This window comes from Rhincodon typus, chromosome 3, assembly GCF_021869965.1.
Source record: "Rhincodon typus isolate 14 chromosome 3, sRhiTyp1.1, whole genome shotgun sequence".
In the NCBI taxonomy this organism is placed as follows: Eukaryota; Metazoa; Chordata; class Chondrichthyes; order Orectolobiformes; family Rhincodontidae; genus Rhincodon; species Rhincodon typus.
In genome coordinates this window covers 101,704,309-101,729,113 of record NC_063334.1, presented here as the reverse complement: position 1 = coordinate 101,729,113, position 24,805 = coordinate 101,704,309, and the positions used below count along the sequence as shown (strand labels likewise).

At 41.7% G+C, this 24,805-nt stretch overlaps 2 protein-coding genes across 3 annotated transcripts in view; both read left to right on the top strand.

The window, feature by feature from the left end:
• Positions 1 to 20,122, top strand: part of mrps36 (mitochondrial ribosomal protein S36) — a 94,017-nt gene extending 73,895 nt beyond the window's left edge. Inside the window, exons 2-4 of the mRNA XM_020533770.2 lie at positions 3,272 to 3,335; positions 13,201 to 13,397; positions 19,027 to 20,122. Coding sequence (XP_020389359.1) covers positions 3,272 to 3,335; positions 13,201 to 13,397; positions 19,027 to 19,044 — 279 coding nt within the window. The 3' untranslated portion in view covers positions 19,045 to 20,122. The remainder of the gene's footprint in view (positions 1 to 3,271; positions 3,336 to 13,200; positions 13,398 to 19,026) is intronic.
• Positions 20,123 to 21,579: 1,457 nt separating this feature from the next.
• cdk7 (cyclin-dependent kinase 7) overlaps positions 21,580 to 24,805 on the top strand; it is a 44,512-nt gene continuing 41,286 nt past the window's right edge. The window contains exon 1 of one of the 2 annotated variants that reach the window (XM_048595108.1): positions 21,580 to 21,725. In XM_048595108.1, the coding sequence (XP_048451065.1) occupies positions 21,660 to 21,725 (66 nt within the window). In that variant the 5' untranslated portion in view covers positions 21,580 to 21,659. The remainder of the gene's footprint in view (positions 21,726 to 24,805) is intronic. The other variant, XM_048595107.1, reaches the window with a different exon arrangement.

Sequence of the window (24,805 nt, the reverse complement as noted above, 5' to 3'; positions counted from 1 at the left end):
TCCAATGAAGAGTGCAGGAGGGCATGCCAAGAGCAGCACCAGACATACCTGACTATGAAGTGTCAATGTGGTGAAGCTACCCAATAGGACTACTTGACTCCAAACAACATAAGCAGCAAGTGATAGAGCTAAGCAATCCCGCAACCAACGGATCAGATCTAAGTTCTGTAGTCCTGTCTTATCCAGTTGTGAATGGTAGTGGACAATTAAACAACTTCTGGAGGTGGAGGCTGTACAAATATTCCCATCCTCAATGATGGAAGAGTCCAACATGTCATTGCAAAAGATAAGGCTGAAGCTTTTTGCAGCAATTTTCAGCCAGAAGTGCCAAGTGGATGATCTTTTGGTGGTTGGAGTCATACCTGACACAGGAAGATGGTCATGGTTGTTGGAGGTCAGTCGTCTCCACTTCAGGACATCTCTGCAGGAGTTCCTTTAGGGTAGTGTCCTAGGCCCAACCACCTTCAACTGCTTCATCAATAACTTTCCCTCCATCATAAGGTCAGAAGTGAGGATGTTCACTGATGGCACAATATTCAGCGCCATTCATGACTCCTCAGATACTGAAGCAGTCCATGTTCAAATGAAACAAGATCTGGACAATATCCAGGTATAGGCTGACAAGCAGCAAGTAACGTTCATGCCACAAATGCCAGGTTATGGGGCTATCACCAATAAGATAATCTAAACACTGCCCCTCGACATTCGATGATGTAACCATCACTGAATCCCCCACTGTCAACATCCTGGGGGTTATCATTGACCAGAAACTCAACTGGACTCACCACATAAACACTGGCTACAAGATCAGGTCAGAGGCTAGGAATACTATGACGAGCAACTCACCACCTGACTCCTCAAAGCCTGTCTGCCATCTACAAGGCACAAGTCAGGAGTGTGATGGAATATTCCCCACTTGCCTGGATGAATGCAGCTCCAACAAAACTCAAGAAGCTTGACACCATCCAGGACAAAGCAGCTTATTTGATTAGCATCACATCCACGAGTATCCCTCCCTCCATCACTGATGCTTAGTACACACTGCTGCTACTATCTACAAGATGCACTACAGAAATTCACCAAGATCCTCACAGCACCTTCCAAACCGACAGCCGCTTCTATCTAGAAGGACAAGGACAGCAGGTACACTGGAACACCACCACCTGCAAGTTCCCCTCCAAATCACTCGCCATCGTAATGTGGAAATGTACCGCCAGTCCTTCACTGTCTTTGGGTCAAAAGCCTGGAATTCTCTCCCTAATGGCATTTTGGGTCAACAGCAACAATTCAAGAAGGCAGCTTACCATCAATTTCTCAAGAGCAACTAGAGGTGGACGATAAATGCAGGCCCGCATCCCACAAATAAATTTTAAACAAACTCCTAGATAGAGTTGGAATGGGCAGAAGCTGTAATCTGTTTTGAAATATGGCCTGATCAGTTTGGAGCTGCTAGCTGCTTCAAAGCAATGTTGTCTAAGTTTCATTTTTCGAAGTTTCATTCATTTGGCAGCCTCTGCTCTGAACTGTGGAAAATATCCTCACTTCTAAAATAACCAAAAATCTCCTATGTAGTAATATTTTTCTCTCCAGGGATCAGTCGAAAACTATTCTCTGTTTCTGATGGTTTGCTTCCTTTTGACTTATCCAGCCTGGTAATTAATCCCAGAACAGACTTCCACAGTGAGAATTACCCTGGTGATTCTTCCATCTAGACAAATGATGGAGAATCTTCCAGCTGTTTTAATTCCACATAAACTTGGTCTCTTCATTCCAAGCGTGAGCTTCTATCGTATTCCTGAGAGACTTGACTAAGATTAATTTTTGCTGAGCATTGTGAAATATCCATTTAAACGTCTGTCTCTTTTATCCACTGATTTTCACCTTAGTTAATTTTCCCAGCCTGTTTTAGACAACTTGCTTTTTATTTTGTTCATGCCTGTGTAATTGCCCTTATTTAAGCGTAGGATACTGGTTTGAGATTTGAGTGCACTTGTTCAAACTGAATTTGAAAGTCCTACCATGTTGTGATTTCTGTCCTCCAGAGGATCCTGGATGAGATGTTATCAATCCTACCTTTTTACACAGTATTAAATCTAAATAACTGGTAACGGGCTACGTTTTGCATTGTATAATTCTAGGAAACAATCCTTGATGCACTCCACATTTGTCTTTCATTTTACTCGTATCCAGTCCTGAAGAGTCATGCTGAACTCAAAACAGTAACTTCATTTTTCTCTCTCTGCAGGTTCTTAAGTTCTTCATCATTTGTGTTTGTTTCAGATTTCCAGCATCCACAGTAATTTGCGTTTACCCTTTCTCCTCTGAATTGTCCACTCAGTATGCAGGTTAAAATCACCCATGACAGTGAAATCCTTAGACGCTTACATTATTTTCTGATTTATACTTGGTTGTAGAGTGAGGCAATTCCTTGGAAGTCTGTAGACTGCTCTCATCCATGACTACATTTTCTTGCTATTCCTTATTTCCATCCAAACTGATTCCACATCACGATCTGTTGCACCTCATATCCTGACTCACCACCACTCTGGTTTATCAGCAAAGCTGCCCACCCATCTTTCTTTCTTTGCCTATTCTTCAGGAATACGTCTGAATATTGAGTTCTTAATCTTGGTCAGACTGCAGCTATGTCTTCCTAAAGTCATGTTAATTTGCATTCAGATAAACAACTTTAAGCTTTGATTTTACACCATTATTACTTACTCTTCTGTTTGTATTTTCCACCCCTCCCTGTCATACTTTGATTATTGTTTCCCTGTTCACTATCCTGCATTTCTGCTTTCTTGTTTCTTTTACATCTTTTAAGAGTTGTTCAGTTGATCCTCTTCTCCTCACCACTACCACTAATGAATTTATAGCTTTGTTTACAATCCTGGTTATACAATTCACTAGGACACAGAAAGCTTTTGTGATGATGCTTAAAGTTACTATAATGTTTGAATTTCTGTCTAAAACTTGAAATGGATATTGCCATTAATCATAAGTTATGAAAAATACAAATATTTACTTAATGAGCATTAACATGGAGGCATCAATTATTATTGTAATGTTCTTGTATCTCAATATTGATCCATGTGAGATAGATGCATTAACTAATGATTTGTTTGGCTTAGCAAATGCAAGTTTTTTTAATGTGCGTACTCGCGAAGGAAGATGAAGCAAATTATTAAATATGTGAAGGGATGCAAAGGAAAGTTGAGTTATAACATTGTCCAAATAAGATACATTTTCTTCTCTCTCAAATGTCTTCTAGATTGTGAAAGCGCATCAGCGATTAATTAAATTCCCAGATAGAAAAGCTGCTCCCCGTCCCAATGGTAAGTGTATTTCATTTAAATTTCTTCCATTCTTTGGTTTGCTAACATTGACAATAAACTTTGACTGTTTTACCCCATAGGTTTTATTTTAATATCTTTCACAAATGTTATGAGTGCAATAATGGATGTCCCAATATCCTTCACAGGCAGGTCAGTAGATTTAGAAATGACATTGAGCAAATGGAAGCACGATTAGGATGGGTGACTGAAACCTTGGTCAGAGGGAGATTTTTAATAGGGTCTTAAAGGTGGAATTGTTTAGGGAGGCGTTTCCAGAGCTGATACCCAGAGTGCCTGGATGTACAGATGGCAGTGGTAAGACTGGAAGTTGATGATACGTGAAAGGCCAAAGTTAGGCACAGGGTTTCCAGAGGGTTGGAGATGGAAACAGATGAGGACAGTGAGGCTGTAATGTGATTGCAGCCATAAGGGTAAAAACCTGAACATCAAGACAGCGATCGAGCAAGGAACAAGATGGGTTGTGAAGCACAAAATGATGTGGGTTAGAAATCGGTAGCAGATGTTTGTATGGGATCCAGTTTATAGAGGGTGAAGTGTTTATAGGGATTGAATGCCAGCTGGGAAAGCATTTGAATAGATGGATCTGAGTTAGCAAAAGCATTGATGAGAATTTCCAAAGCAAATGGGGTGAAGACAAGCAAAATAGAAAAGGTGGAAGTGAGTAATTTTGTGATGGATAATTATAAAAAATTGAATGTCACTTAACTGATCATTACATTTGGTCGTATTCCAGATTACAATAGAGTAACCACTTGCAGGAACAAATGTAACCTCAGTGGGTTGCAGAATAGGATGTTATTCACTATTTTTGTCATAATATTCTCCATTTTTGTTGCAAAATCCATGTTGTAAATGTATTTCACTATTTTATCCGCATTAAAATTTAGAGTTAGAAATTTGCTTGATTCTTGGAAAATTGTAGAGCCTTAATCATGACTTTAGGGTGTTTCCTTATTAATACAGAATTATGGTTGAAACAGTCTGCCAATGCAAGTTCTTGGTGTCTGAGGTTCTAAAATTCAAAACACAAATTTAATGAATGGGCTAGCTTTGTGATTATAAAGTGGGCATTATGGGTTTGTAGGTGCTGTTAATGTTGCTTTAGATTATGGATGGCATACAATCTTTCTGAAAGAAAGGAGGAGAACACGCCCCCATCTACATCAGTGGAGCAGAGGTTGAGAAGATTGAAAGTGTCAAGTTCCTAGCAGTGATGATAACTTAGGAACTGTACTGGACTTCCCACGTAGATGCGACGGTCAAGAAGGCACAACAATGCCTTTTCGTCCTCGGACGGCTCAGGAAATTTTGAGTGTCCATTTGGACCCTCACCAACTTTTACAGATGCATCAGAAAAAGCATACTGTCTGGGTGCATAATGGCCTCATACTGCAACAGCTCTGCCCAGTACTGTAAAAAAACACAGCCCAGACCATCGCAGAAGCCAGCCTCCCATCCATGGACTCCAGTTACTCCTCTCATTGCTGTGAAAAGGCTGCCAACATTATTAAAGATCCATCCCACCCCAGTAATGCTCTCTTACAATCTCTTCCTTCAAGCAGAAGATACAGAAACTTGGACACATGCACCAGCTGGTTCAAGAACAGCTTCTTCCCTGCTGTTATTAGACTGATGAATGAACTGTCTAACTTCAAATAATGTTGATCTTGTTAATGTTGTCCTTGCTTTGCATGGTAACCTGTATGCCTCAGTCTGTCCAAGTTTTTTTTCACCCTATGATCTGTATGTCCTTGCTTACTATGATCTGCCTGTACTGCTCGCAAACCAAGCTTTTCACTGTACTTAGGTACATGTGACAATAAATCAAATCAAAATCAATAGTGAACTTGCTATCACCTTATACCTTAGCACCCTCTACCACTACTGTATCTTGGCTTTTTTTTTAGAATTTTTTTTCATGCGATATGAGCATCCCTGACTAGGCCAGTATTTGTTGCTCATCGCTAATTGCACCATAGAGGTGAAGAGCTGCTACCTTAAACAGATAGTCTCCATCGCATGTCATGAATGTTTAAAGTGGTTCTTGGGGTGCTAAACAAGTGGACTGCTTCGTCTTGAATGGTGTCGAGCTCCTTTAATTTTATTGAAGCCACACCGATCTAGGCAAGTGGAAAGTATTCCACGATGTTCCTAACTTGGAGATGAAGGACAGGTTTTGGGAAGACAAGAAGTGAGTTATTTATGCAAATTTGCCGGCCTCTAATTTAACTTTATAGCCAAATACGACTGGCCCAGTTCAATTTCTGGTCAATGGCAGTCCTCAGGATTTTTTGTTATGGAGGATTTAACAATGGCAATTGATAGCAGGGGAGGATGGTTAAATTCTCTTGGAGATGGTTTTTGAGCGTGTGTGGCATGAATGTTACTTCTCACTTATCAGCCCAAGGCTGAAAGTTGTCCAAGTCTTGGTGAATAAACTTCAGTATCTGAACTTCCCCAGTTCTGGCCTTATGATGGAGGGAAGGTCAATGAAGCAACCTGTAAAAGAATAATTTTTTAAAAAGATATTTGTGCCTACCAATACTAACCAGATGTCAAATGAGAAGAGATAGTGAGACATGAAACAAATACAGTGCAAGTTCAAAACAGTACAGTCAAATGGAAATTTTAAAGTGAAAGAAGAATAACCTCAAAACAGCAGAGACCGTGAGACATCCAGCTCAAGAAGATTGGGTTTAAAACAATACAAAGTTTAAAACATTCTGCAAAAGCAAAGAAGGTACAAAAAAGTGAACAGAGAGCATTACTTCCAATGATGGCAAAGTGGTACAGAGTGTGAGGGGAGAGAGCAATTTAGAGTGAAAGCAAAGCAGGTACAAAAGTTCAAGTAGACATCAAAACGTAAAATGAACACAAACCAGATACAAAGTGTGGAGCTAGTGAGTGATCCAGTGAGGATAGAATGGGTTCAAAATGGTTAGCTATTTGCATCACATATCTGGGTTCAGAGCTTACATTGAGACAGAAAACTTGGTGTGACGTGACAGAAGCAGGTGAGGCATAAGTTCCGAACATTTGCTACTCACCTAAACTGGGGACGTTCATTTGTAGGTAAGAAGAACAGTAACTGAAATAATACGGATATAAGCTCAAGCAGGACTCCAGGCAGTAATTAAAACGTCATTATTTGACAATTATTCTCCTGTAAGTAAAGGGCTGGTGATGTGTGGTAGCTGCAGTATAGAGTCAAAGTTATACAGCACGGACACCGTCCCTCTGGCCCAACTTGTATGGGCTGACCAGATATCCGAATCTGATCTAGTCCCATTTGCCAGCATTTGGCCCATGTTAGTGTTAAATGTTGTAATTGTACCTGCCTCCACCACTTCCTCTGGCAGCCTGTTCCATACAAGCACAATGCTCTGTGTGGAAAAAGTTACCCCTCAAGTCTTTTTTAAATCTTTCTGCTCACCTTAAACCTGTGCCCTCTAGTTTTGGACTCCATCGCTGTAGGAAAAAGATCATGGTTATTCACCCTGTCCATGTCCCTCATGATTTTATAAATCTCTAAGGTCATTCCTCACCCTACGATGCTCCAGAGAAAAAAATACCCTAACTTATTTAGCCCCTCTCTATAATGGGAGGGCTACATGGTGGCACAGTGGTTAGCGCTGCTGCCTCACAGCGCCAGGGTCCCAGGTTCGATTCCACCCTCGGGTGACTGTGTGGAGTTTGTTCCAGGTACCACGATTTCCTCCCACAGTCCAAAGATGTACAGGTTAGGTGGATTGGCTATGCTAAATTGCCCATAATGTCTAGGGATATATAGGTTGGGTGGGTTAGTCATGGGTAATGTGGGATTACGGGGATAGGGTAGTGGGGTGGGATGCTCTTTGGAGGGGCAGTGTGGATGGGCCAAATGGCCTGCTTCCACACTGTAGGGATTCTAAGAACTCAAACCTTCCAGTCCTGACAACACCATTGTAAATCTTTTCTGACCCTTTCAAGTTTCATGTCATCTTTCCTATAGAAAGATGACCAGAATTGTACACACTATTCTATAAGTGGCTTAACCAATGACCTGTACAGGTGCAATATGATGTCCCAACTCCTGTACTCAGTGTACTGACCAATAAAGGCAACCATGATAAACATCATCTTCACCACCATGTCTACCCACGACTTTCAAGGAACTGTGCACCTGCAAAGTGATCCATGGCACCTGATATCTGCAGTAAATGTCGGTACTCCAGGAACTTTACAGAATTAATGAGCTGGAGGTCAGGTTTCAGATACTGTGATACAACAGGGTGGGGGGAGCTTCACCTGGCTACTTAGTTCCGAAGACAGTCACAGTCCTCAGGTTAAGTTCTTACAATTTTGTCCACGATCGGGAACAAAAGATATTGACTGCAGTCAGGTAGCCACAGGGATCAAGATTTTAGAAGTAAAGGAGCTACAGCCTCTGCAATCATATGGTGGAGTGCTGGGCTGCAAGATGGACAAGCGATTTGACCATGGCACTGGGTGCCTGGTGCTAGTCAACTGGTGGAGGGAGAAATAAATGAGAAAGTAGTAGTAGTAGGGACAGCATAGGCAGGAGGATCGACATTGGTTTGCTCTAGATAAGAGTGAGAATTCATAAGGCTGTGTTGCCTGCCTGGTATCGACATGTGGTCACCAACAACCTATCAACCTATTTCAACAAGGGAAGAGGTGAGATAATGATTAGCCTGGGCATAAATTATAAAGAAGAGGTGCTAATCTGTGAATTGCAACCTGTACCGTGATCAAGGGATGGGTAGTGACCAGAAGGAAGGGTGGAGGATGTGACAAAGGCCGGGGGGAAGAGGAGGCAGCAAGAGAGTGGAGGAGACAGTAGGAGGGATGTTACAGCAAAGTTGGTCAGGGAGGTGGAAAATGGTCATGGGAGGGGAGGCAGGAGGGTGACATTTGTGTGAAGGTGGCAAATTTTGGAGGTGCAGATGGGGGAGGTGGACAAGTGGAAAGATGGAGAGATGAAGTGGTAAATATGTGGAGCTGGGTGGGAGAGATGAGGAGGCCAGTACCTTGTAATGGGTGATTGGCAATCTGTTTCATTTACTCTTTAAAAGATTACAATGGTATTCTGGCAGATTGAGTTTTTGAGGCTGTTTAGGATGATTTCTTAGAATAGAACATTCCATTGCCAACTAGGGAACCAGCCTAGTTTGGATCTGGAAATGTGTAATGAACTAGGATTAGCTAACGATGTCAGCAATAAAAGAAATTCTAGGCACTGACGATCGTAGCATGGTTAAATTCCACATTATCTAAGTTTGAGAAGTTTGGGACTAAGCCTAATGTTTTAATTATGAATAAAGGTAATTGCTAAGGTATGATGCAGATAGCTAATGTGACCGGACAATAGGTTAAAAGGCAGGATAGTGGAGGAACGGTGGCAGATGTTTGAAGAGATATTTCATAACACTCAGCAAAGGTATATTCTGTTTACTGAGAAGGATTCACCATCTATGGCTATGGTGTATGGTATACGCTTTCTTCCAAAGAAGATTAGCAGTAGATCAGAAGATTGGACAAATTTTGGCAACCAGCAAAGAACCACTTTCTTAAAGGGTGGAGAAATTAGAGTATGGGAGAAAACTAGCCAGAAATATAAAACAGGATAGTAGGGACAATGTGTAACTCGGGTGAGTCTTGGTCCCACAGCAGGAGGGATGGGGGAATTAGTGGGAATTTTGGAAGCGTTTACGGTAGATGCAGGTAGAGTTCAACATTTAAAAGACATTTGGACAGGTACGTGAATAGGAAAGATTTAGATTGATATGGGCAAAACACAGACAAATGGGATTAAGTTTAGTTCGGGAAACATGGTCAGCGTGGCTGACTTGGACCCAATGGTCTGTGTCCTTGGACTTCATGCTGTACTACTGAGTTTTAAAACCAGTGGCAGCACAAATAATGTACACATTGTATCATTTTCCAGGATTCCCTAGGTTCAAGAAAGGATTTTAAAATTGCATATACGATGTCACTGTTCAAAAAAGGAGCAAGACAGAAAACAGGAAATTATAGAGCTACAGAGAAGGTGCAGAAAGAGACCAACTCAGAGGTCCATTCATAAGTCTGTTAACAGCAGGGAAGAAGCTGTTCTTAAGTCTGTTGGTACATGTTTTCAAACTGCCATCCTCTGCTGGATGGAAGGGAGGTGGGGGTCTTTGATTATTTTGGCTGCTTTCCTGAGGGAAAGTGTAGGCAGAGTCAATGGAAGGAAGGCTGGTTTTTGTGATAGACTGGGCTGTGTTCACTACTCTGTAATTTCTTGCAGTCTCGGGCAAAGCGGTTGCCAGACCAAGCTGTAATACGTCTGGATAGGAGGCTTTCTATGGTGCATCTATAAAAATTGATAAGAGTCATTGTGGACATACTGAATTTCCTTAGTCTTCTGAGGGAATAGAGGCTTTGGTGTGCTCTCTTGACTGTAGCATTGAATGGATGGACCAGGACAAATTGGTGACTTTTACTCCTAGGAACCTGAAGCTCTCGGCCATTTCCACCTCAGCACCGTTGATATAGATGGGGACTTGTCCTCCACTCTGCTTCCTGAAGTCGATGACCACTCTTTCATTTTACTGACATTAAGGGAGAGATTGTCGTCTTTACACCATGCCATTAAGCTCTCTGTCTCTTTTTAGTACCGTCTCATCGTTGTTTTGAGATCTGACCCACTACAGTGGTGTCATCAGTAATTTGTAAATGGAGTTAGAGCTGAATTTAGCCACAGTTGTGAGTATGTAAGGAGTACAGTAAGGGGCTGAGTACACAGCCTTGTGATGCACCAGTGTTGAGGATTATAGTTGAGGAGGTGTTGTCGCCTATCCTTACTGATTGCGGTCTACGGTTCAGGAAGTAGAGGATCTAGTTGCAGAGGAGGGAGCAGAGTCCTAGGGCTCGGAGTTTGGAGATGAGTTTTGTTGGAATTATGGTGTTGAAGGCAAAGCTAAAGTCAATAAATAGGCATCTGAGGTAGGTGTCCTTGTTATCCACATGTTCCAGGGATGAATGTAGGCCCAGGGGTATGGTATCTGCTGTGGACTCATGTAACAGTAGGTGAATTGTAGTGGACCAAGGCAGTCTGGGAGGCTGAAGTAGATGAGTACCTTTACTAACCTCTCAAAGCACGTCATATTGATGGATGTCCGAGCCACTGGACGGTAGTCATTAAGGCACTTTGCCTGATTTTTCTTTGGCACTGGGATGGTAGTGGTCTTCTTGAAGTGGGTGGGAACCTCATGTCAGAGGAAGGAGAGGTTAAAGATGTCTGAGAATACTCCCGCCAGCTAGTCTCCGCAGGATCTGAATGCATACCAGTCACTTCCCATGGGTTCACTCTCAAGAAGGCTGATCTGATGTCTGCAGCAATGACTATGGGTACAGGTGCATAGGATGCATTAAACTCATTGGAGATGGATGCATTGTTGCCAGGGAGTCTTCTCGACTTTGCTTTGTAACCTGTTTTATCGTGTAAACCTTGCCACAGTTAACGTGTTTACTCTGGTATCGTACATTGAATTCCTCCACCACCAAGCATGTGCTCTGTACCCTTGTTACTTTTCATGTTTCCTGCAAGTGGTGCTCAGCATACTGGAGTACTGATTCATCAGCTGATTGGGGTGGTGGTATGTGGTAATCAACAGGAAGTTTCCTTGCCTGTGTTTGACTTGATGCCTGAGACTTCATGGGTTCTGATGTCAATGCAGAGGATGAGCAGTGCAACTCCCTCCCAAATATGCACCATTTTTCCATCTGCTGTGGAATAAGACATAATCATAGATGGTGATAGTGTATCTGGGACATTTTTACGTACGCTATGATTCAGTGAATCTGACTGTTAGGTTATTGCTTGTCTGTGAGACAACTCTGCAAATTTTGGCACAATCCGTGACATTAGTGTGAAGAGTCGACAAGGCTTGGTGCATTGCTATGGTTTCTGGTGCCAGTGTTGATGCCAAATAATCTATTCTGTTCCATTTCTGTTCTGGTATAAATTAAGTAGTTTGGTATAATTAAGTGGTTTGCTAGGCCATTTGCTACAGAGCAGTCAAGAGTTAACCATATTGGGTAGATCTGGAGTTATGTGTAGGCCAGACCAATTGAGAACAGCAGATTTCCTTCCTTAGAGGGCATTGATGAACTAAATCAATTTGTACTATAGCACAGTAGTCACCATCACAAAAACAAGTCTTCAGATCCAGAAGTGTTTTTTTAAAAGAATTCAAATTCAGTTATTAAATTCAACCAAGTGCTATGGTACGATTTGAATGTATGTTCCCAAAGCATTGAACCGGCCCTCTGAGTTAGAAATATGAACGGAATAAGCCGTTTGGCCTGTCAAGCCTGCTCAGCCTTTTAATACAATAATGGCTGATTGAATGTTTCAAACCCTTTACCCACACTGTTCCTGTAGCCCTTTACACCATTGATAATCAGAAATCTATACTCAAAGACTGAGCTTTCACAGCCCTCTTGGGTAGCGAACTTCAAAGATTGATTCACTCTGAGGAAAAGAAGTTCTCTTCATCTCAGTCCTAAATGGCATCCTCCCTTATTTTTAAATTGTGCCGCCTGTTCTAGACTCCCATCTAGGGGAAACATCTTACCTGCATCTACCCTGTCTGCACTGCATATTCCTAGATTGTGCTTAGAACTTGTGTTGTTGAGCTGCACTAATCTTGGTAATGATTGTGACACAGTGCAGAAGAAGCCCTTCAGCCCATCAAGTCTACCACCAAAGCTACACAAAATCTACAGTAGTCTCACTTTCCACTACTAGGCCCATGTCCTTGAATGTTATGACATTCCAAGAGGTCATCCAAATACCTTTCTGTTAAACGTTATGAGGTTATCCGCCTCAACTTCTCTCCCATGCAGTGCACTTCAGATTTCTGTCAACCACTGGGTGAAAAATATTTTCCTCAAATCCTCTCTCAACCTCCTACTTTCATCTTAACATTATGCCCCCTTAATATTGAACCTTCGACTGAGGGGAACAACTGCTTTCTATTCACCTGTCCATACTCTTCATAATCTTATACACATGTCTATTAGGTCCTCCATCAACTTTTTCTGTTCTGTAAAAACTTAAGCTGATCCAGCCTCTCTTTGCCTGAGATAGTACACTTTGGCTATGTCCTGGTGAATCTCCTCTGTACGCCCTCCAGTGCAATCATATCCTTAAGTGCAGAAACCAGACTGCACACAGTACTCGAGATGTGGCCTAACCAAATTCCCGTTATAGCTCCTACCTAACCTCCCTGCTCTTTATAATCTATGCTGTGACTGAGAAAGGCAGGTGTCCTATATGCCACCTTAACTAACCTATCAACCTGCTCTGCCATGATCAGTGATCTGTGGACAGGCACCCCAAGATCCTCTGTTTTTCTGAGCTTCTTAATGTTCTGACATTTATTGAGTACTTCCTTGTCTTGTTCCTCCTTCCAAAGTCAATCACCTCATACTTTTCTGAATTAAATTCCATCTGCCCAATCGACTTTCAGATTTAGATTTTAGATTTAGGTTTTATTGTCATGTGTACTGAAGTATTGCATTTATAGTTAAGTTTCTGGTCAGTGGGCGATTTCCCTGTGGTCAGTTATCCTCTTAAATGTCAAAAGGAGGTGGTTAGACATTCTCTTTTTTTGGAGATGGCTGTTAGCTGGCTCTTGTATGGCACAGATGTTACTTAACATCTGTCTGACTCAGTCCCGCTATGTTTAAACATGGACTTCTTAATTATCTAAAGTTCCAAATGAAATACATATGCTATACTTTTTCCATAGTATGGTTTCAGCAAAGGTTTTTAATTCTTGTATTCACTTCCTAGTGCAAGAAGCTCTCGAATCAATGAAGTATCAAGCACTGTCGAATTCAACGCAGGGAATGCAACCAACAGCATCAAGCTCAGTTTCTGTTCCTCGTAGCCTACTGTCTGGTCCACGTGATACTGTAGAAATAGTAAGGTCTCTACCACAGAAATACAGAAGGCAGCCAGTGTCAGTAGAAGAAATGGAGTACATTCAGGTGAGTTAATACTGTCTTGATGAAATGTTTCTTGTGCAAGGTTCACTCTTGAAACTATAGTTCAAAATCTAGAAAATGTAGCTACGCTTGAGAATGTTGGGATGAAGGTAGAGGTAATCTGAGCGGAAAAAGTGAGAACCGAACCGCATCTAATACTAAGCCTTAAGCCTCACCTCCAGCAGACCAACTGAAAGCGGTAGGCCACTCGTCAATATGCACTTGGAATATGGTATAAAAAAACCTTAACAAAACTACAGTCAATGGAAATGCAGAACTGGGGAATAGAAACTGTCGACGAAAGACATTCTTCACAGTTTGGACCCATATAAAATACTATAAAATACAGGAAAATGATTGATTTTTCAACAACAATCATTGCAGTCCCAGTATCTTGCTGTAGCAGTTTCTGAAGGTACTGTCCTAAGACCAGCCACCTTCAACTGTTTCATCAATGACCTTCCCTCCATATGAGGGTCAAAAGTGTGGATGTGCAGTTAACAATGAACAATGTTCAGCACCATTTCCCATTGATAGAATCATAAGATCCCTACGGTGTAGTAGCAGGCCATTCGGCCCATCAAGTCCACGTTCCATTAACCCTGTGTTTACCATAGCTAATCCACCTACCTGCAAATCCCTAGTCACTATGGAGAGATTTAGCATGGCCAACCTGCACATCTTTGGACTGTGGGAGGAAACTGCAGCACCCAGTGAAAACCTACACAGACATGGGGAGAACGTGCAAACTCCCCTCAAACAGTTGCCCAAGACTGGAATTGAACCTGGGTTCCTCGTGGTGTGCTAACTGTTGAGCCATGTGCTACACAAGTGTCAGGCAATGACCATCTTACAAGAACCTAACCATCTCCATTTTAATGTTCAGTGACACTACCATTGCTGACTCGCCTGCTATCAGCATATTGGGAGTTACCATTGACCAGAAACTACGCAAAAATAGCATTTAAATTACACGGCTACAAGAGCAGATCAGAGGCAATGAAATCTACTGCATGTAACTCACCACCTGACTCCCCAAAGCCTGCCCACCAAATCAAGGCACAAGTTAAGAATGTGATGGAATACTCTCCACTTGCCTGGATGAATATATTTGCAACAACACTCAAGAAGGCTGGCACATCCAGGACAAAGCAGCCTGCTTGATTGGCACTCATTCACCCCCTTCATCACTGCAGAGTGGCAGCAGTATATACCATCTACAAGATGCACTGCAATAACTTATCCGTTTACCTCTGAGAGCATCTTCCAAACTTGCTACCTCGACCACTCAGAAGGAAAAGGGCAGCAGATATTGGGAATACACCATCTCTGCGTTCACCTCTAAGTCACTGACTGCCTTGACTTGGAACAATTTATTCATTGTCTTGGACTCCTAATCCTGGAATTCCCTTTTTAACAGCACTGTAGGTATACCTACACTGATGACAGTAGTGTTTCAGTTCTTACCATCACCTTCAGGACAGTTAGAAATAGACAATAAATTCTGGCCTGAGCTATAATGCCCACATTCCATCTATGAATAATAGAACTATTTTGTTAATCAATACTATTAAAATTGTTTTCTGTGTCGCGAAAATTCTTATTTATATGCCTCGCAGGAATAAAAACAAAGGTCACTGAATTCAGCAGTATTAATTTTTTAGTTCATTTTTATCTGTTTATTTAACATCTTTTAACAATGCACTTTGATTAAAAGGTAAAGTTGCCATGGTCTTAGCAGACCATAGAGCTACCCTCTCATGAGAGACAGCCAGTGGTAGTTTAACCTGAGGATCACCACACCTCAGATGAGGGGAGAGGTTGAGAAGGTATGTCTTTCGTGGTAACCTCTGCTGGTGTGGGAATTGAACCCACACTGTTGGCATCATTTTGCTTTGCAAACCAGCCATCCAGCCAACTGAGGTAATCAACCTACAACTTTACCTTGCACTTGGACTGTGAAAGCAAATGAATAATCATTCTTCCATTCTCTTAATCTTTTAAAAATGCACGTTGTGTATATAATGCAGCTTTTTCTACACTTCCACATTTAGCTTCATATTGGTAGACATTAAAAAATGTTTCTTGCTTGGAATGAATGAGTAATAATGCCTCTGCTGTCTCTTCCCTGGATTCTTTATCCCTGGGGCGGTAACAATGTTGGGGCTGTACTACAGGCCTCCCAACAGCGAGCGTGAGATAGAGGTACAAATATGTAGACCGATTATGGAAAGATGTAGGAGCAACAGGGTGGTAGTGATGGGAGATTTTAATTTTTCCAACATTGACTGGGATTCACTTAGTGTTAGGGGTTTAGATGGAGCAGAATTTGAGAGGAGCATCCAGGAGGGTTTTCTAGAGCAGTATGTAAATAGTCCAACTCGGAAAGGGGCCCATACTGGACCTGGTGTTGGGGAATGAGCTCGGCCAGGTGGTTGAAGTTTCAGTAGGGGATTCCTTTGGGAATAGTGATCACAATTCCGTAAGTTTTAGAATACTGATGGACAAAGACGAGAGTGGTCCTAAGGGAAGAGTGCTGAATTGGGGGAAGGCCAACTATAGCAAAATTTGGCAGGAGCTGGGGAATGTGGATTGGGAGCAGCTGTTTGAGGGTATATCCACATTTGATATGTGGGAGGCTTTTAAAGAGAGGTTGATTAGAGTGCAGGACAGACATGTCCCTGTGAAAATGAGGGATAGAAAGGGCAAGATTAGGGAACCATGGATGACAAGTGAAATTGTGAGACTAGCAAAGAGGAAAAAGGAAGCATACATAAGGTCTAGGTGACTGAAAACAGAGAAGCTTTGGAAGAATATCGGGAAAGTAGGACCAATCTGAAACAAGGAATTAAGAGGGCTAAATGGGGTTATGAAATATCTTTAGTAAACAGGGTTAAGGAAAATCCCAAAGCCTTTTATTCATACAGAAGGAGCAAGAGAGTAACTAGAGAAAAGGTTGGTCCACTCAAGGACAAAGGAGGGAAGTTATGCGAGGAGTCAGAAAATGAGTGAGATTCTTAATGAGTACTTTGCGTCGGTATTCACTGAGGAGAGGGACATGACGGATGTTGAGGTTAGGGATAGATGTTTGATTACTCTAGGTCAAGTCGGCATAAGGAGGGGAGGGGGAAGTGTTGGGTATTCTAAAAGGCATTAGAGTGGACAAGTCCCCAGGTCCGGATGGGTTCTATCCCAGGTTACTGAGGGAAGCGAGAGAGGAAATATCTGGGGCCATAACAGATATCTTTGCAGCATCTTTGAGCATGGGTGAGGTCCGGTAGGACTGGAGAATTGCTGATGTTGTCCCCTTGTTTAAGAAGGGTAGCAAGGATAATCCAGTTAATTATAGACGTCAGTGGTGGGGAAGCTGCTGGAGAAGATACTGAGGGATAGGATCTATTTACATTTGGAAGAAAATGGGCTTATTAGTGATAGGCAGCATGGTTTTGTGCAGGGAAGGTCATGTCTTACCAACTTGATAGAATTCTTTGAGGAAGTGACAAAGTCGATAGATGAGGGAAGGGCTGTGGATGTCATATATGTGGACTTCAGTAAGGCGTTTGATAAGGTTCCCCATGGTAGGCTGATGGAGAAAGTGAAGTCACATGGGGTCCAGGGTGTACTAGCTAGATGGATAGAGAACTGGCTGGGCAACAGGAGTCAGAGTTGTGGAAGGGAGTTTCTCAAAATGGAGAACTGTGACCAGTGGTGTTCCACAGGGATCCGTGTTGGGACCACTGTTGTTTGTGATATATATAAATGATCTGGAGGAAGGTATAGATGGTCGGATTAGCAAGTTTGCCGATGACACAATGATTGGTGGAGTAGCAGATAGTGAAGGGGACTGTCGGAGAATGCAGCAGAATATAGATAGATTGGAGAGTTGGGCGGAGAAATAGCAGATCGAGTTCAATCCAGGCAAATGCGAAGTGATGCATTTTGGAAGATCCATTTCAAGAGCGAACTACACGGTAAATGGAAAAGCCCTGGGGAAAATTGATGCACAGAGAGATCTGGGTGTTCGGGTCCATTGTACCCTGAAGGTGGCAACGCAGGTCGATAGAGTGGTCAAGAAGGCATACGGCATGCTTTCATTGATCGGCAGGGGTATTGAGTACAAGAGTTGGCAGCTCATGTTACAGTTGTATAGGACTTTGGTTCGACCACATTTGGAATACTGCGTACAGTTCTGGTCGCCACGTTACCAAAGGGATGTGGATGCTTTGGAGAGAGTGCAGAGGAGGTTCACCAGGATGTTGCCTGCTATGGAGGGCACTAGCTATGAAGAGAGGTTGAGTAGATTAGGATTATTTACAATAGAAAAACGGAGGTTGAGGGGGGACCTGATTGAGGTCTACAAAATCATGAGAGGTATAGACAGGGTGGATAGCAAGAAGCTTTTTCCCAGAGTGGGGGAGTCCATTACTAGAGGTCACGATTTCAAGGTGAGAGGGGAAAAGCTTTTAAGGGGGATATGCGTGGAAAGTTCTTTACGCAGAGGGTGGTGGGTCCCTGGAACACGTTGCCGGCGGAGGTGGTAGAGGCAGGCACGATAGTGTCATTTAAGATGTATCTAGACAGATACATGAATGGGCAGGGAGCAGAGGGATACAGATCCTTGGAAAATAGGTGACAGGTTTAGATAGAGGATCTGGATAGGCGCAGGCTTGGAGGGCCGAAGGGCCTGTTCCTGTGCTGTAATTTTCTTTGTTCTTTTTAAGTACATGGATGCAATCCATCCATAGTAGGGACTTTGCCTTAAGTTTGTTTAGTTTATTTAGTACTTCTTATTTGAAAATTTGAAATGAATTTCCTCTTATCTCATCATTCCTTGTTCTATCTGCCTGTTTTATCTCGCTGGTAAATGGTTAAGCCAAATATTTAATGCTTCTGCCATCCCTCTATTAAGCTGCGGTATTATGCATGTACTATCATACTCATTGTCTCCTATTTATCTTTGTCATCACTACCTCTTTACATTATGCCCATACATTTTTTGTTTGCTTCTATGTTTCTTAATTTATTTTCATAATTCTGTTTGCCTTCCAAATCATGTTTTTCTCAATCTTTTCATTCCCTCTCATACTGCATTCCTCTGCTGTGTATGTATGTAATCTGTCTTTTCCTAAACCTGAATTTTCCTTTTATATCTTTATTCATCGTTCTGACCTTTTGAATAATTAGCATTTTTGTTTAGTGAAATATGATTTTCCTGCAAACTTGTAAGTGACTTTTAGTAAAAAAATGAATTTCAGTTAATTCAAAACAAAGGTAAAAGATAAAGTCTCCACAGTCCCACTAGACCATAGGCTGCTGTCTTATTTGAGATAACCTCTGGTCATTTAACCTGAAGGTCATCATGCCTTGGGTGAGGTTGAGAAGGTAGGACCTTCAAGGTAACCTCAGTGGTATTAGAATTGAACCCATAGTGTTGGTGTCACTGCATTGCAAACCAGGCATCCAGCTAATTGAACTAACCAATCCAATAATTGTTATAGCTATGAAGAAGGTAATTTGCCCCCCTTTAACTGTAATTGGCCATTTGTTTTATTTGCACGTCTTATTGTGCCTTTAGTTAGGTGTTTTGCTGTAGTATGTTAGAAATCACACTAACAATTTTTTTGTCTTGCAGCGTGGAGGACCGGAGTAATACCAACTACTTATTTCTGTCATCCATCAATCCATCAAACCTATTTGCTGTCAGATTTCCAGTCTGTGGATATAATTGTAACCTTTGAATACACTTTATATTGCTGCACTAATTACATGTCCTCTGGCTAAATGGATGTACATATCATAGCATTCAATAAACACTGAAACATTGTTGTCTTGCAGAAAAGCAGAAATCTCCTGGTATGTTTCCCAAAACAATATTCATTGACTTTTCATAGGAAAAAATTGGTGAAATCAAGCAGCATTTTGTATTTTTATCTCCAGGTGGCTTGTTCCTGGTAAAATTCAGTAAGGATACATTGTCTTGCAGAATTATAAGACAATTTCTTTCATAAAGATATTTCAAATTATTGCTTCAGTATAACAGATATTGAAATACCTTTTTTAATTGCAATAAATGAAAAATGAACCATATAAAGACATGGTACTATTCTAATTTTCAAACTTTATAATGACATTTCATATTGTATTTTTTTTAAAAATAATTGTGGTTCCCAGAATCTATCATTGCTTCAAAAAAGTGATTGAGTCCACTAACTTGAACCTATGAAATGATATAATTCTTGGCATATTGTCAATATTCATTTTAAATATAAAGTACATTGAAAGATCGAAGTCTTGTTCTGCTTTTGTAAATAAAGATGCTATTCATTGTTGTTTCCAATACAGCAGTTGCTAAAAATAAGTTTAAACCAATTGTCAAATTAATAATTGTGAATTATATAGTCTAATAGAATTACAAAAATATCCAGTTGTAAACAGTTTTATTTTTAATTTTGTGGCACTACACTTACCACAATAATTTGTACATATGAAGTAACAAATATAGGAAACTAGAAAATTATGTATATAAGACTTATTAGCCAGATAGTACCCCATGACCTGCATGTAAAATTGTTAAAATATCAATCAGTTGAGTGGGGGAATTTTATTGCATGGAGAAGTGAACTAGTATTGTACAGAAATATACAAACATGAACTGTATTCCCATTATTACTCTCATATGCCTATGTTCAAATCGAATAAACAATTAAGGAATTTGAGCATGGTTAAAACTTGCCTTAGATTGCATGTCTTGTGCAGTACTCAGTTTGTGATTTCATTTCACATCATTAGCTTTCATTGAATTTGGAATTGCTTAAAACATCACTTCACAATGAATGCTAATTAAAATTTGTTTACTTGAGTTAGAGCATAAGAAGAACAAGAGTAGATCACACATGAGTACTCTACTATTCAACAAGAGTAAAACTGATCTGATTGTGGCCCTAACCCCACTTCTCTGTGTGCCTCTTTTTTTCTTTAAATAACAAGTTTAAAACATGTGCTGTTTCCATCTACTAATAATTATGCCTTAAATTATCTAGTATGAATTACTGTCGTTTGCAGTTTTGTAGTGATGGATTTAATTTGTATTTCGCAGATAAAACACTAAAAGCTGACTATTTAAAAGTAGTTGTAAGATCCAAGAGGACGTATTGCAATTCATCAGTTAACACTCATCATGCTGCTTGGTTACTTAACATAAAAGCAAGAATTCAACTAATGAAACCAAAATTAAGTTCAGAGAAGGCTGCTTGAGGGTAATATAAAAGAAGCAGTGTGAAGGATTTTTGTTTGCTAAAGCATTTTTTAAAAAAATTGTCCTTTTTGAAGGTTCTACAATAAATGGCTGGTTGTGTGTAGCTCTGCTACACAGATCAGATTTGGTCCCTGATTTCTGCTAAATTAATTGATCTCATGTTCAATAGTGATAGGTGCACCATGGGAAAAATCAGGGTAATGTCTTGCTTCTGACAACTCTATCTTAATTTTATCTATGTATAGTATTATCTCTAAATAAACTGGTTGACTATAACATACACATCTTAATCCTAGTCCTGTTGCTCATAGACTGAGTGGATGAGATTATTGTATCATCCCCTGTACAGATGATTGTGATTGTGATTGACAGGTGAGGCTAAACTCACTTAAAGATAAACGTACATAACAATCTGAACAGGGCATGATTGAGTAAATCTTTGTGACTTCATTTGGTTTTGAACCTTGTAACTCTTGTTTTGATTTTTTGACCAAAACTAACATTAGTTTTTTAAAATTATAAAATTGGAGGTCCATACAAAATGTTGCACAAATATAAGTATAGGTTGGCAAGCCTGTTTGACACATCTTGTTTAACGTTCCCAAAAATAAGTACACGTTTTCACCCACCACCAGCATTGTCCCCAACACTAGCCTCACGGAATCCAATTCTAACTTTAATATGAGTTTTTATTTCCATAACCTTAAATAAAGAACCATCCAGGCATCTTGATGAATGCTCATGTCCTCAGGATTACCAGTCCATGTGACACAGCCGGTACACCACTATCTTCTCTTAATGATTTGCAGTTTTGACGGGTCTCTCCCGTGGAGCTTGTGGTTATCCCGGTTATCAGGAGGAGGTTACCTTCATCATTTAGACCGGTGAATTGACGATGGCTTGGCTGTGGTTGCTAGGCAACGAGGTTGGCCCCGGTCACCACACCGCGGAAGTGAGGTAAGGCCGGCACCGGAAGTTATGATGCGAAGTTTCTGCCGTTTCTATGAGAGATGGCGGTGGATGTCCGCTCCAGGGCCAAGCGTTACGAGAAGCTCGACTTCCTGGGCGAGGGGCAGGTGAGGCTTACCCCGTTTCTGCAAACACCTAAAGACCAAAGCACCCGGCTGTGCGGCAGGGCTCAGTATTTGCGCTCGTTGCTTTTATTATGGCGGCGGAGGCTGATTATTACTTCCCAAAACTTCTAGCATCATGTTGCTGGAGAAGCTTTATTCAGTTCTGAGCGGAAAATTATAGGTTTCACTCATTCCTGCTTTAAGAATAGTCAGAGAACAGTGAAACAGTGTAGCAAGCGCAGTATAAGCGAAACAAAAACCGAAAGAACTGTCGATGCTGTAAATCAGAAACAAAAGCGGAAATTGCTGGAAAAGCTCAGTAGGTCTAGCGGTATCTGTGGAGAGAAATGAGAGTTAACGTTTCAGGTCGAGTGACTCTTCCTCAGAACTCAGTATAAGCAAACCTCATTCAATTTTATAGTGTCGACTTGATAGCACTCGTTCCTTTAAATCACAAGATTCCGGATTCAAGTCTTCCTTCAGGGCTTGAGGAGAAAATAAAAATCACGATAGATACCACAAGAGTGCTGGAGGTACCGTCTTTTGGATGAGATGTCAAACCAAGGCCCGTTCTGTCTGCTCAGCTGCATGTAAAAGATCTCATGGCACATGTCGGAGGAAGAAGCGAGGTTTTGTCCTCAATGTCTTAGCCAATACTTATTCCTCCTCCAACATCAGGAAAAACTTTACCGGGTCTTTGTCACATTTCTGTTTGCTGAACACAAACTGACTGCCACCTCTTCTATATTACAGCATGGTCTGTTCTTTAAAAAGTACTTCATTGGCTTAAAAAGCGCTATGAGACATCTGGTAGTTGTGAAAAGAGCTGTAAATTGAAGTTTTTTTTTTGTAGCCAATATTTTATATACGAAATTAAGCAGTAGAACGAAACTGAAAAAGATGGATTTTAACACTCAGCTGTTGAAGTTAGAATCATATTTGCATGCTAAATAGAATTTATATTGGGTGATAAGGAAATGACTGAGAAGCTAAATAAACTCTTTGTATCTGTCTTCCCGGATAACCGACCAGAAGTACTTGAAAACAAAGACACCAGCAGAATGAGGAACAGAAGTAAAAAATAGTCCTGAATGTTGATTAATCCTCAGGACCTATTGATCATAGTGTTGAGAGAAGTGGCTGTAGAGATAGTGAATTCTGACCATCTTCAGATTAAAGTTTGCAGATGTAACTACACTATTTAAGAATGAAAGAAGAGCGAAAACAGAACTTTTCAGCCTGATATCAGTATTAGGGAAATCTATTAAGTCTGTAATAACTGGACACTGAGGAAAATAACATTCTGGTTCTGACGAAGGGTCACTGGACCAAAATATTAATTCTGCTTTCCCTCCACAGATGCTACCAGACCTGTTGAGTTTCTTCAGCAATTTCTGTTTTTGTTTCAGATTTTCAGCATATTGGTTTTATTATATAACTGAGAAAATAATGATCTGATTGACAGTCAACATGGTTTTATGAAAGGGAAATCATCGTGTTTGACAAATCAATTGGGAGTTTTTTTTCAGAATGTAACTAAAAAGATAGATAAGCAGGATCTCAGTGGATTTTCAGGATTTTGATTAAGGTCCTCCGCGTGAGGTTCATAAAATTAAAATACTTGGGATTGGGGTAATCTATTGCCATAGATTAAGAATTGGCTAATAGATACAAAACAGAGATAGGAATAAACAGAGACAACAAGGTGCAAGGCTGGATGAACACAGCAGGCCAAGCAGCATCATAGGAGCAGAGAGGCTGACGTTTCGGGCCTAGACCCTTCATCAGAAAAGGGGGAGGGGAAGGGGGTTTTGAAATAAATAGGGAGAGAGTGGGAGGCGGATAGAAGAGGGATGGAGGAGAGGATAGGTGGAGAAGAAACAAACAGGTCGAAGAGGCGGGGATGGGGCCAGGAAAGGTGAGTGTAGGTAGGGAGTTAGGAAGGGGATAGGTCAGTCCAGGGAGGACGGACAGGTCAAGGGGGCGGGATGAGGTTGGTCGGTAGGAGATGGAGGTGCAGCTTGAGGTGGGAGGAGGGGATAGGTGGGAGGAAAAACAGGTTAGGGAGGCAGGGACGAGCTGGACTGGTTTTGGGATGCGGTGGGGGGAGGGGAGATTTTAAAACTTGTGAAATCCACATTGATACCATTGGGCTGCAGGGTTCCCAAGCGGAATATGAGTTGCTGTTCCTGCAACCTTCGGGTGGCATCGTTGTGGCACTGCAGGAGGCCCAGGATGGACATGTCGTCTGAGGAATGGGAGGGGGAGTTGAAATGGTTCGCGACTGGGAGGTGCAGTTGTTTGTTGCGAACCGAGCGTAGGTGTTCTGCAAAGCGGTCCCCGAGTCTCCGCTTGGTTTCCCCGATGTAGAGGAAGCCACACCGGGTACAGCGGATGCAGTATACCACATTGGCAGATGTGCAGGTGAACATCTGCTTGATGTGGAAAGTCTTCTTGGGGCCTGGGATGGGGGTGAGGGAGGAGGTATGGGGGCAGGTGTAGCACTTCCTGCGGTTGCAGGGAAAAGTGCCGGGTGTGGTGGAGCTGGAGGGGAGTGTGGAGCGGACGAGGGAGTCACGGAGAGAGTTGTCCCTCCGGAAAGCAGATAAAGGTGGGGAGGGAAAGATGTCTTTGGTGGTGGGGTCGGATTGCAGATGGCGGAAGTGTCGGAGGATGATGCGTTGGATCCGGAGGTTGGTGGGGTGGTACGTGAGGACGAGGGGGATTCTTTTCTGGTTTTTATTGCGTGGACGGGGTGTGAGGGATGAGGTGCGGGAGATGTGGGAGACACGGTTGAGGGCGTTCTCGACCACCGAGGAGGGGAAGTTACGGTCCTTGAAAAACGAGGACAACTGAGATGTACGGGAGTGGAATGCCTCATCCTGGGAGCAGATGCGGCGGAGGCGAAGGAATTGGGAATAGGGGATAGCATTTTTGCAGGAAGGTGGGTGGGAGGAGGAGTATTCTAGGTAGCTGTGGGAGTCGGTGGGCTTGAAATGAATATCGGTTTCTAGGTGGTTGCCCGATATGGAGACAGAGAGGTCCAGGAAGGGGAGAGAGGTGTTAGAGATGGTCCAGGTAAA